General features: G+C 35.7%; 1 protein-coding gene across 2 annotated transcripts; it reads right to left on the bottom strand.

Annotated features, from left to right (window-relative positions):
• On the bottom strand, positions 1 to 1236 carry LOC107697349 (28S ribosomal protein S17, mitochondrial-like). Of its 2 annotated transcripts, XM_016498093.1 has the most exons (4): positions 1137 to 1236; positions 806 to 950; positions 277 to 619; positions 1 to 69 (listed from the first exon to the last, which is right to left on the bottom strand). In XM_016498093.1, the coding sequence occupies exons 2-3, from the start codon at positions 926 to 928 to the stop codon at positions 326 to 328; spliced, it is 417 nt and encodes a 138-aa protein (XP_016353579.1). In that variant the 5' UTR covers positions 929 to 950; positions 1137 to 1236; the 3' UTR covers positions 1 to 69; positions 277 to 325. The 2 variants fall into 2 exon arrangements, with proteins under 2 accessions (XP_016353579.1, XP_016353578.1); XM_016498092.1 differs by lacking the exon at positions 1 to 69 and having other exon boundaries at positions 260 to 619.
• Positions 1237 to 14121: the final 12885 nt, after the last annotated feature.

Genomic DNA, 14121 nt, shown 5'->3' with positions numbered 1-14121 from the left:
TGTGCAGAATAGATTACTGGTCTTTACTTCCACTAGAGGGCACTAACAGATTGAACTTCTCAATAAAAATGTCTAATAATGACTAGTGGAGTTTATTTAGCCATCCTTCTGTAGAAGTTGTGATTTAAGTCTAATAATAATAATAGTATAGTACAGACTTGTAGTATAAAATTATGCATGTTTTCTCGACTGTGTCAAAAAGAACAGCAGGTAGAAGCAGTTTTATGTAAGGTTAATGACCACACAAATACTAGACAGTGTGATTATATTTTATGTGAAAATCAGGACATGAACTATGTACATACATCAAAGGACAAACACAATACTATGAGGCGGTAGGAGGTGAGGAGGCAGTAATGTTTAGTCGCTCCAGTTTTCCCATTAAAGATACTTCTGTGTCTTCTGTGCTTTCCGTAAGAGGCTCCAAATACTGCGTCCCAGCAACCCTCTTCCCAGTGAACGGGTCGACCACCTGCCCAACTTTATACACAATCTCTGCGAGTTCATGGTTGACATGCTTGGATCTTTTCTCCGGCAAAGCCTTCAACAAAACAACATCCCCAACAGTGCACTGCTCCAAAGGATCATGGGCAAAGTATGTCTTCCTCTTGTTGTAGTACTTTAAAAAAAAGCAGATGAAAACATCAGGATAATTCTGGCACAAACCAACTATTTTACTAATAATTCGTAATTGTTTTACTTATCATACAAATATAAATGACCCTAAGGTTTACAGCTACAAATATTTTAAGCCAATATAAGGGGGGGAAGAAAGACAATATAAGAAAAAGTCAAGATATCTTACCTTGAGCAGGTACGGATCAAGCACAAGTCTGGTAACTCGAACCTTTGCCGTCTTCTTCATCTTGGCTCCAATCACCTGACCAATAATCCATTTCGCATGGACCGATGCTTGACGCGTGGGCATACCGTTTATGTTTTGCAGTCCCCTAAAATATAGTAAATGTTCTTGTTAAACGAACTTGCTGGTTTGCAGGTCAAAGCTCAGTTAAATAATCAACTGCTAGCTAAGCCAACCGGTTTCCACAAATCTGTTTTACTCACTGAGGCCCATTTTTATAGTTGCCATAACACAACAACAGGCATTTCTGTGTGCATGTAAATAATACACTTACCGGGTTCACTGTACATGTAAACGTTAATGTAAAGGTCAAAAATTCATGAAAACATTCAGCATGCGTCTGAATGTCAAGACTCGTGGCTCATGTTGATGACGTAATGGGAAAAACGGTACCTGGCAGCTTTGAAGTGTCAAATATTTAAGCAACTTAAAAATATTTAAGTAACTGGAAAATTAGATAATATTTAATTTAAATATATAGTAAAATATTATTTATAATAGTTTTATATAGCAATATATTTGTCAATTATTATTATTATTAATAAAAGTAGGCTATTATCATATTTTACATTTAGTCATTTTGCAGACGCTTTTATCCAAAGCGACTTACAGTTGGGGAATACATAAAGCGATTCTTCTTAAAGAGGCAAACAGCCACAGGAAGTGCTTGTAATACCAAGTTTTAGGCATTGTTCAAATAAGTGCAAGCTAGAAAGGGAAGGAATAAATACATAGACAAAGCTTCTCCGTCACACGCTTGAGGTATTCGGCCAATCACAACGCACCTCGCTTTTTCAGACCGATGAGATTTGTAAAAATCGACGCGTTTCAAAAAGGAGGGGCATAGAGGAGAAACAATAATGTACAGTATGTGGAAAATAATGTGTTTTTTTTTACTTTAAACCGCATAAACACATTTCATTACACCAAATACACAAAATAATGTTCTTTTTAGCAGCATCATATGACCCCTTTAAGATGAAGTCAAGTACTGTTGAAAGAGATTATTTTTTTTCCCCAAACGCTATTTTTTTTCTAATGAATCATTTTCTGTTTGACAAGTATTGTAAGAATATATAAAAAACTTTCAAAAATATATTATTCATTTTTATTATTATAATATTTTGACAGTTTTCCCCCCTGAAAAGCAATTTTTTTTCTATAATTTTCTGTCTTTTACAGAGAATGTGTTTGTCAAGTGTTGTAAGCACATAAAAATGTACATAATAAACATGAATAAAAATGTATCACATGAAACGTAGTTGTACTTGTTTTTTAATAATTGTAAAATTAAATAATGTATAATGTAAACATTAAGATTATACAAAAATAACTATTTTATATATTTTTATATATAATAATATACATACGATAAACCATTATTATTTCTCAAATTAATTTGTTTTATCGTTATCTATACGCTTATGTATATTCTGATGCACAAAATGAGTTCAGACTTTCTCAGACAAAACCCCTTCACGCTCACACCTTCCGTCATGCTGATTTGTGTATAATAGTCACGTCACTTTTTACAAACTAAAGAATGCCTTGCACAGAGCAATGTTATAGCAGAAAAGTGCTTTGCATATAGTGGTCCAACTCCCATTTGAACTATTTGGCCTGCTGATCCAACTGGCTTTGAGTCAAGACTCAGGGAAGAGGCATTTATAAAATAAGAAAGATGTGTCTAAAATAGGGGAACAGATCATGGCATACTCTAATGTGTGTGTTCAACAGTGTAAGAAAAAGAAATCGGCCTGTCCCTGGGTGGGAACTGGATGAAAGCCAGCGCAGTCGAATCTGGTATTAATCAGAACCACACAGAAAACATGGCTTGTTTCTATGTGATTCCCATTTAAGGCAGTAATGTGCTCTTGCACATTCAGGAACATGTAACATATCAGTCAATATACTGACTGACCAGCCTGTTCCATTTCAGGCCTCATAGATTTAAACAAATGCACTAGACACAACACATTTATTTAATGTCTAGCAGACGAAAGCTTATGGTACATCTGTGAGTGGTAACAGTGCCAGCCCAGAACACGGATTTCCAAAAAGCCATGAAGCATTACAGTGTCACGTTGCCATCAACGATCTTAAAGATCTCTCCATCATCTCTGCTCCTGCTTAATGTTTTCTCTATCCGAGTTGCTGCCCTTCAGTGTAGCCTTTACTATAGTTCAGTGTTGTTCTGACAGCAATAGTGAGGCTGACTGGAGAGAAGCAGATAAGAATGCAGCAACAGGACAGGAGGAAGGGAGAGGTCAGCTTTCAGGAAACAGTCCGTACCATTAACACACATGCTAGTGTGAAAGAGGCAATGACTCATGCGGCACAGTTTATTTTCTCTGGAGATTCGAATGTGACTTATGAATATTTTCCCCCGAAGAAATTAAAAGCAAATTTAAACACACTTGAGTGATAAAAGAGATCGCTGTCACTGTATTCCTGTTTTGCGCTCTGTTTGTTTAATGTTATTGTATGAGGTTGGCGTCGGAGGGGTAACATGGAACATGGCCGAGAGAAAAAGACAGCAGTTCGTTATATTTGTGTTTACAAAGCTATAAAGACCACAGTTTTTGATAATTGGGTCAATGATGCTCATTTTTGCCCAATTGATTCTATTCTGTTAAATTCACCATGAAACCAAAACTGACAATTCAAATTTTTATCAACAATTCAACTTTACAACGATGATTTCACAACAACCTCTCTGCAAAGATTGCGGCAATTAGCAAATGACGATGATCCAACCATCCAATTAATTCTTGATAGACAAATTCAAGTCCCACCCTATATTTTTACTTGTCTGAGAAGTTCTTTAACTAGGATGCAGTAGGGGAGAAATGGCAATCACATGAATTCCATTCATGCCGACTTTAATTTTTTTTCCAAAAATACATCAAAATCATGTGGTGCAACCAACATTCAGACTTTCATGACTGTGTGTCAAGGTTAATAAATCTCTAAAATATAAGACCTTTTTTTTTTTATCAGCAAGGTTACTTCAGGTCGCAAAATGATGGCATGACCAAAGACTTTATATATACCAAGATGATTCACTCATATTACTATGAATGGGAGAAAGTGTAGGCAATATGGTGGAATGAATAATGAATCTCGTTTAATTAAAAGAGCCAGTCACCAATTGGTAAAATCATCTCGTCAATCAAAAAAAATTGCCACACTTTATTTTAAGGTTCAAATTTCACTATTAACTAACTATTAACTACGACTTTTGCCTTGATAAACTCCTAATTTGTTACTTATTAATAGTTAGTAAGGTAGTTGTTAAGTTTAGTTATGGGTAGGATTAAGGGATCTAAAATATGGTCATGCAGAATAAAACATTCATATGTGCAATATGTCAATATGCTAGTAATATGCATGTTAATAAGAAACTAATTAATAGTGACAATTGGTCCTTAAAATAAAGTGTTACCAAAAAATGAATGCTATTTGAGCATATGAAATAACATTTATGGGACTCTTCATGCCAGATTTTATTGCTGATTGGTGCAAATATGGCTGCAGAATGAACTCCCAAAAACTTACTGATATTTATGAATACATAAGTATGAAGTTTATTATTTTTTATTTTATGGTCACACCACATGACATTTTAGAGTCAATTAATTGAATCCTGGGTAACACTTTAGAATGGGGAACACTTATTCACTATTAACTATGACTTTTCCCTCAATAAATTCCTAATTTGCTGCTTATTAATAGTTAGTAAGGTAGTTGTTAAAGGGTTAGTTCACCCCAAAATTTAAATTAGGCTGTGTTTTATTCACCTCAGAGCCATGCTAGGTGTATATGACTTTCTTCTTTCAGACGAATCCAGTCGGAGTTATATTAAAAAATGTCTTTCCAGTCTCCTGTCCTTCTTCTTTACAAATCCTCGTTTTGTACTTCTAATTAGTGACCTTTGTTTTGTTTTGATCTCTCCCCTTGGCTTCCGCATTCGTCACTTCTGAGCAGTGGTGGACAGTAACGGAGTAGTTTTATTTCGTTTTTACTTAAGTACATAAAAAATCGAGTACTTTTGTACTTTCACTCGAGTAAAACTGAAAAAGGAGTACTTTTACTTTTACTGGAGTAATATTTTATTATACGTATCTGTACTTTTACTCAAGTACTTGATTTGTGTACTTCGTCCACCACTGCTTCTGAGCGGCGCATGCGCAAAGCCGACCTCCATACGTCATTCCCCTGAAACTATTTCCGTGTACAACAGTGCGCACAAGCTAAATTAAAGTGATTATTACGTTTTGAATATGGATATTTTTCTTACAAAAACGCATCGATTCGCTACAGGAGGCCTTTGTTCACCCCCCTGGAGCCGTGTGAGACACTTTTTTAATGGATGGGCGCTTTTTATTTAAGTTCTTTTGGACTGATGCATGCAACACCCGCTGAGTGGCATTAAACAGCTTGAAAGATCAAAGACAATTTTTAATATAACTCCGACTGGATTCGTCTGAAAGAAGAAAGTCATATACACCTAGGATGGCTCTGGGGTGAGTAAAACACAGCCTAATTTTCATTTTTGGGTGAACTAACCCTTTAAGTTTAGGTATTGGGTAGGATTAGGGATGTAGAATAAGGTCATGTAGAATAAGGCATTAACATGTGCTTAATTAGTACTAAGACATGGCTAATATTCTAGTAATATGCATGCTAATAAGCAACTAGTTAAGAGACCCTAAAATAAAGTGTTACTGAATCTTGTCTTGAAAATTATATAAACGTTTTTCAAAACAAATATTAATACAAAGAGCATGTGTGTTTTAAACTAGATCATCAAAAGATTTTTCATTTTCTTTATCATAGACACTGTACATGTTTGACCCAATTACATAATTGTAGTAATTGAGTCAAATTGTAATTGTAAATAATTATTACCTTTGTCTGTAGGATTAGGGATTTGAAGAGACCCTCTCTTTTGAGAGGCCTGTAAACAACCATCCAGAGCACTCTAGCAACCGCATAGCTGTGCCATGGCAGCCAGCCACAACTCATCTAGAAATTTCTTCAAAATTAATAGTGATTCATAATGCCCTAAACAAAATCCCTACCCCTAAACCTAACCCTACCCATAATTTATTCCTAAAATAAGTGTGAAATGATAGCTGATTACCAAGGGTGTAGAAGCACCTAACCCTGATTGTAAGCCTAAAACAGATATTTCCTGAAAAGTTATCCCTCAATTCTGATTGGTTGATTGGAATGTTGATCCAGGAACATGTTGTACTTGGTGAAATCACGGTCACCATGGAAATACCATCAGACTAGCAGAGGACAGTCATTTATTATTTACTACAATAATATTTTTGCCCACTTGAATCACTGCGCAGGTCACGGCTCATAAAGTTCGATTCGTGTGCCGCACCTGCTATTTTCATGCAACATGCACAATGTGCAGAACACCTTATATACATTTCAAGAATGCACGGCACTTAAAAACATGTAAATAATGCACGATTTGTTGTCGCATGAGGGAAAAATCTGCCAAGAGTGAAGCTCACAGTCTTGGTATCCTTGGGGAAAAGGGAACAGCAGTAGAGCAAAATACACACACTGACACACTAGACAAACAGTCTCAACTAGCTGGGCAGCAGTGAGGTGTATTGTGAGGACATATCCCAGAAAGCCTGTCTCGTCATCTGTGTGGCAGCAGCAGACGTACGGTCCGGTCCAACTCTTGTCCTGCTGTTTACGTAAACACAACGTTTCAGTTCTGCCATTCACAGTGCCTTCTGCAAACAGAGCTTTTCAAGCTGTAAACAGAGAACACGGTGTAAGCACTTTATGGAGAGACAAAAAGTGTAGTTGAAGATGGGGGCGTCCACTCTGACGCACAACAGTAAACCCTCCGCAAGAGTTCAAGAGTGCCAGTATGCAACGTGGTATTCTTTTAGTTTATCCTATGTAAGTTTAAAACATATTAGGCTTTTGTTTATCTGAAATTTCCTTGGCAATGTTTTTGTCCTCCTGCACTGAATAACCAGATATGACCTTGTCTTATTCTTTCTCTAAACATAAAGTCATGGCCTGCTTAGCTTATGTACCTTGGCCACGTCATTATCATGCAATCTGATGGCATTGCTACTATAGATGACATCAGTTAATTGTTTGAGCATCTAATCTAGCCTGACACAGCAACTGACTCAACCAGTGGTTTGAGTTTGGGGTGGGACTGTCCGTTTGATTGACCAATAAGACATGGAAATGTTCTGAAAAATGTCAGCAAGGCATGCATTACTATTACTATCCACTTTGTGCTGTGGACATGAATTAGACCTCAAACTGTGTAGAAGTGTGTTCTTATAAGTGATGAGTTATTTTCACTTGGCAGATGAAGAAACGGTGAAAAAATCCCATTGATCTACATTGAGTCATATCTAGATCAGAATATCTTGGGGGTGAGCTCTTTTGACTTGGGCCGGTACGCAACCACCTAGAAACCACTCGGAACACCCTAGCAATGATAGTGGCAAATATGGCTATTTGCATTGTATAAAGCTATATAAATAAAGGTGACTTGACTTGACATCTTCAATTACACTGTTGACCCTATACCTACCTCTTAACCCACCCTTAAACCTAACCATACTAGAAAACTTTTCCCTAACATTACCTGTATCCCACTTCAATAGCAGCAAAGTGTTTTGGGTAACACTTTATTTTACAGTGTCCTTGTTATATTTACATGTTATATTTATTTACTATAAAAATAACAGTAAATAATACATAATTACAAGCAACTAACCCTAAACCAAACCATAACCCTATAGTAAGTACATGTTGTTAATTACTATTACTCAGTACTTTTCTGTGTACTTACACGGAACAATGACACAAAATAAAGTATAACTGAGTTTTGCAACATATAACATGAACAGAGTAAGAACATTGTACCAAACTTATTTATTTATTCTGTGCCTGATTTAACTTAAAGTTACATTAAAGCTACTCTTTAAAAATGCTCATAATTTAATAAATGTAATCTCAAAATGCAGATCTCAAAATGAATATCCGTTTTTCATTCTGTACTGAAAAATTAGCTTATAATGGTATAATAATGGTGTGATGCTACAAATGCTACATTTATTTGCTACAGTGTTATATTTTTATATTTATACAAAATATTATTGCAAAATATTTATTTATACAAAATACAAAATTTAAATTTTGGTTATTTATTTGTTATAAGCCATGAAAATAATTTTCTGCTTATTGGTACCAGCCAGAATTGTAATATCTCTGAGTCCTTACTCAGAATACCTTAATATTGTGGTTGTGATTTTTCCAGAGGCAAATACCACTCACATTATCTTCAAAACATTTCATCTAGTTGATTTACCTGAGGTTCCTCTTTAAAAGTTCGCAGTTATAGTGTGTTTTCAGCACAAGTTTCAGATTCCCATATACGGGCTTGAAAATGTCATTCATGTTTTAAAGTCTACCCTGTTTTGTTTTATTCCTAAATGTTAAGAATTTTTTATGATTACTACATTTTCTTCTTGTCAAGGCTGAATTTGTTATGATTTATTTGAAGTTATTACAAATGTATTACTCTAGATTGCAACTGCTGATTTCAAATTCTCTTCATATATATACCAGAACTTCCCATGGGAATCTTGATTAACAGACATGCCTTAATAGTCATGCTTTTCCTCCTTTAATAGTTTTTAAAGTAAATTGCAGTTGCAGTAAGTGAATGAAACAGACATTTAGATAAGGTGTATTGAATGATCCAACCATTGCCTGACCAGAGCTGAAATACTGACATGGAGGTCATTGCAGGCATCCATTTAGATGCCCTCGAACACTGATGACTTCAACCTGCACTGCCATACTTAATAAAACATCATGCAGGCTTGAAGGAGGTTTTGCAAAAAAAATTAATCTGATGATAAACTGACATAGTTAAGCATTGTCATTGTATAACTGTCAAATGTACTGACAAGCATTTATGGTAAACTAAAATACACTTATGTAATTTCTTTTTAAACTTGTATGTCATGTATTTACGTATATTTCTAACTTGTAACGATGAAGTTGCAATTTAGTACATTTAAAATAGATTCACTTTAAAGCAGCACTATGTAACTTTTTCTGTGTTCAAAATTTGCAAAATGTATATAATGAGCGAGTACATCATGAATTCGTCTTCCAAACCGCGTTTTTGTCTTATTCCGAATCACTACGGTACACTTATAATAAGTACTTATATTTGGACTATTGTAGCCTGGTCGGGTCGTCACCGCTGCGGAGTAACACATACCTGCGTGAATCGCCATAGACATAAACTTAGAGAAGTAGCTCCGGTTGGAATGTTCTTCCGCGGGATGTGTGCAGTTCTGTTTATTAACCGCTAGAGCGCCAAAAGTTACATAGTGCTGCTTTAAATGTAATATCAAATTACACACTACAGTTAAAATTAATATCAAGTAGGCTACTTTACATGTGCTTTAATCATCAATTTAAGTGCACAACAAAAGTTTATTAAAATCAGTGATTACCTTTTATTTGTAATTATTACAAAGTGCACTTTTTAAAAGTGTAGCCTACTTAAGTGTGTTAAGAAACATTAGCATTAATATTTTATCTAAGTACAGCTTTATATACAGTATATGTGATGGTAGGGGATATATGTTCAAAAATGGTGGTGTCTCTTGTCTTCAGTTTTATGTTTCAGGCTTTTTGTTTTAGCTGCAAGCATTGTAGAAAGTTTATGTCTGGACCACACATCCCGCTCAACTACAGAGACTATAAAAACAAAAATGGCTCTATTACTATGTTTTCTATGAATGTTATACTGACGTTTTCCCTTGAAATACAGCGAGGGCAAGCTCTTTTCTTTTTGGAGGCCCTGTTTCTTCTCTCTTGTTTCAATTCTTGTGACTCCTTCACAGATGTAGGTCATTATGAATTTAATGATATCTGAACAATCGGAAAATAAATTCTTGCATGTGTGCTGCAGGGAGGCACCCTTGTTCTAGTGTTTGTAGTCTACTGGGAGAATTAGATTGAATTATTATTATTATTTTCCATAATCTACTCAGCAGTACATCTGTTGTACAGCAGGAAAGATAATTGTTGGGATGCTAAAAGACTTAATTTAGGTTACAGTTGGAAAAATATAGATTTTATGTTTATTTATTCTAGTCTTAGCAGTAAAAACACACTTAAATCTCAAACACACATACAGTCTGTTTCTCTTTCCTTGTCCCCCCAGTGATGTCATTGATTATTGTTGGATATGTTCCAGACCTGACCACCAATGCTCCACCAACCATAATGCAAGTGCCTGAGTAAACCTTGTCCAGCACCACCATTCTTATCTTAATCTGTCACATTGTATTGGGAAAATATTGCTCTGTCTTTTTAAAATCATGTTTTGTCAAAACAAATCAAACCTTGTAGCATGTCACTCTGATATCACATGCAGTGGCCTCATACAGGGGGACGTCCATAGATAACAAAAGTGGCATTTTTTAAAGAAAGGTAGAACGAGTGCAATTTCCAAGACAAAACAGTAACATGTTGTAGAATTTAAAACATAATTTGTTTTTGTAATGTTTTAAACGATAAAAGAATATGTCACTTTTCAAAATTTAGACTTAATTTCTACTGCCTATACAGTACATAGGCAATTGCCTTCTAGGGCAGCATCCTGAAACTTAAATGAACCTCATAACTGACCAGGGGCCGGTTGCATAAACCGCTTAGACTAGACTTAAAAAGTTAGTCATCTAATTTTTTCTCTTTAAGACTGGTCATAATTTCTTAAAGTCAGTTATAAAAAGGGAGAATGGTCTAATTTGAATCCAAAAGGTAAGTCTGATAACTCTTGGCTAACAACTAGTTGGTTGCAACTGGCCCCAGTTTGGAACACATGGGCAGCAACTCCTTACATGAGCCACAAGTGGCTTGATTTCAATACAGTTTGACATTAGCAAAATGCTAAGCTAATGAAGTAATACTCTAATATTGGGTCCAACAGTTTATATTTAATTAGACTGCTTTTTTAATCAATACTTTTCAGTACTGAATAAATTATAAGTGCATTTATCTTGCTTCATACTCCATTGTAATGTCAGATCACCTTTCTTAGGCGGGTTTCCTCGTTGCCTGAGGGAGTCCCGGCTTTTGATTGGTTGCCGACGTGGCGTCTGGATGACGTAGTTTCTAGGAATGCCCTCCTGCAGAATGGAGGTTGCCTTGTGACGTAGGAGCACGGAGAGTGATGTTTGGAGTTCTTCTGAGAGTTCCTTTGCCTTTTGTTGTAAGAAAAGGACGTGGGTCCGTTGGGTTTTAAAAAGGGGCAGGAAGCAGATGTTCAATGGGTCATGTGATGGTCACGTATAGATCCCGTGTTTGCAGGCCTGAGGGCGTCAGTTAATTTACTCATCCTTTTCCTGTTGGATATAAGAGTTCCATACATTGTGCGATCACAAGACATCACAAGGTATCTATATGTGGTGAAAGAACTTTTCAGTCCTGATACAAAAGATCTCTGTGTTATCTCCTGATTGGATTAGTTCAGACCTCATGATGAGTTGATTCAGTGGCATATCAGTGTCCGTTCATGATAGAAATCCCTACACCATTTTGAATATTTTTTTTTTCGTTGAGCCTGTCACAGTGCATTTTGGGATTGCCTTTTACTTCCTACGGAAGCATGTTCTCACTCATTTTCAAATAAATAAATAAAAAGCTATTTGTGACCATATCTCACAATTGTGAATTTATTCCTCGAGGCTTTTTCGTTCTGTGACTTTATATCTCTCAATTGTGACTTTGTTTCTCTTAATTGTAACTATATCTCACAATATGACTTTGTCTTAATTTAAGCTTTATCTGAAAACTAGCTTCTTTAAAATAAAGGTATTAATTGTGTTGAATGTGCACTTGTAGTGCACAAATTGTACTTGCAGATAATATAGTATTAATTAAATAATAATGAAAGCTACTTATGTGTAAAGTGTCTCTATTAACACAAATAAGTACACTTTTAAGTGTATTATTAAGTGCACTTTGTAGTAATGCCAAATTAAAGTATGTTTAAATCATTATGTTTTAATAATCTTTTGCCATGCATTAAATAATTTCACTTATTTTGACTAACATATTAAAGTACATGTAAACATGTACTAAATTTAATTCAAATTCATTTTTTAATTCTAAATTTAAATCTATGACATACAAGTTTCAACAGAAATTACATTCAAGCATATATTAATTTACCATAAATGCTTGTCAGTACTTTCAGCAGTACACTTCAACCATATTTCCATGACAATAGAAGAAATAATGAAATTACATATAAAGATGGGAGTCAAAAATTTCAATGAAGTTAAATTAACTGGTTTTAACATTAAAACTGTATTACATTTTCATTTAACTGTAAATAACATGCAAAAACACTGAAAGAATACTTCAAAGTGAATGTTAAGTATATTATTTCTGTAATACATACTAACGTGAACTCCTTTTCCAAAAGGGTAGATTTGTGCAAGGTGGCCTTTTTGGTGCCTGACAAGCTGATCAGCCTTATAGGCTCAGTGTGGTTATGGTTAGGGTCTGTCAGAGACAAAGATGGGGGTGCCTATGATGCCTTAAACTGCTGCCTATAGGCAGCTCATAGGTTTTGGAACAGAGCCATGGTCTCAGGATGGTGTATCACAGACTGCAGACACAATCAGCAGCACAGTCAATTAAACCCAGAGTGTGGAACATTATCACAATGGCTGCCAGATGATTGACTGTGATGTCACAATTAAAGGGGTCATATGATGCGATTTCAAGTTTTCCTTTCTCTTTGGAGTGTTACAAGCTGATTGTGCATAGATAAGATCCCTGAAGTTGCAAAGACTAAGAGAGAGAGAGAGGAGAGAGAGAGATAGAGAGAGAGAGAGAAAGAGAGAGAGCGAGAGAGAGAGAGCGCGAGCGAGAGAGAGAGAGCACGAGCGAGCGCATGTCAACATATTCTGTTACACCAAATACACAAAATAATTATCTTTAAAAAAGCATCATATGACCCCTTTAAAACAATGTTCCTGTTCAAATACCATGATCATTTTCAGGTTCAGGCAGTGAAGTCATCTGAACAATCCAACCCAGACTACAGATAACATAGTCGAGGCTTGCTTCTATATTGAATGAGCATGGGAAGGATGTTTAGACATTAGAGTGAATTACTATCACTGGGGAAAACTGCATATTTCAGAGACATGTGAGTAATTGGTTCTGTGGTGACTATTAGAATGATCATAATTCATAATTATGCACAAAGCAGCTGCGGCGACTCAAACCCAATATCGCTGTCTCAAAGTTATCACAGTTAACCATTCCTTGGCAGGATGGTTTGAAGTCTTCAAATCTCATTACTGTTTATAGAGCTAATGCAATGCAAACTTGGGCTTGTTATATAAAGCAATTTTTTTTTTAATTTTCCCAACATTTCCTTGAAATCTGTTTCAGCATGCAGTATTGCATCCTTGTGTCTTAAGCAAGGATTTATCTCATTTTATGTCTAATACTGTCGGAGTGTATTTTTCAAATTCAGACCGAATACAGAAGAATTCTTTTGATTAAAAAAAGTTTTTTTTTCCTTACAATGAAAGTTCAGTGTTGATTTGGACCCCACTTTAAATGCGTGAACAAAAACACTTAAAGGGGTCATATGATGCTATTTTAAAGATCATTATTTTGTGTATTTGGTGTAACAGAATATGTTGACATGCTTTAATGTTCAAAAAACACATTATTTTTCAAATACTGTACATTATTGTAGGTCCTCTATGCCCCGCCTCTCTCAAACACGTCATTTTCAACAAAGCCCCCTCCTTTGACAAGCGCAGTCTGCTCTGATTGGCCAGCTGACCCAGTGCATTGTGATTGGCCGAACACCATACACAGTCGCGTGACAGACACAGTGATGATGCAGTACACAAGCCGCGGTTAAGACAGCTGACGTGCTAGGATTTCTGACAAGCAGTTAGTTCACTTTCCTGTGATGTGACCCTGTTCCCCTCACACACACACACACACGACGCGTTACCCTGCGCTGCGCAAAACTCCACATTTTAACAGTCAATAGAAAATACTTAAGCTAATAACAAAACATACTTACAGTCTCTGATTCAGAAGCAGCAGATTTTCATAGCAAAGTCGGAATTGACCCTTTTTTTATTTTTTAAATAGCCTTTGTGCACAGCCAGCCTTGTACTCTTCTAGGTTCA

Source organism: Sinocyclocheilus anshuiensis, unplaced genomic scaffold (assembly GCF_001515605.1).
Source record: "Sinocyclocheilus anshuiensis isolate Anshui unplaced genomic scaffold, SAMN03320099.WGS_v1.1 scaffold1095, whole genome shotgun sequence".
NCBI lineage: Eukaryota > Metazoa > Chordata > Actinopteri > Cypriniformes > Cyprinidae > Sinocyclocheilus > Sinocyclocheilus anshuiensis.
The sequence above is the reverse complement of the archived record's forward strand: the minus strand, read 5'-3'. Positions and strand labels throughout refer to the sequence as shown.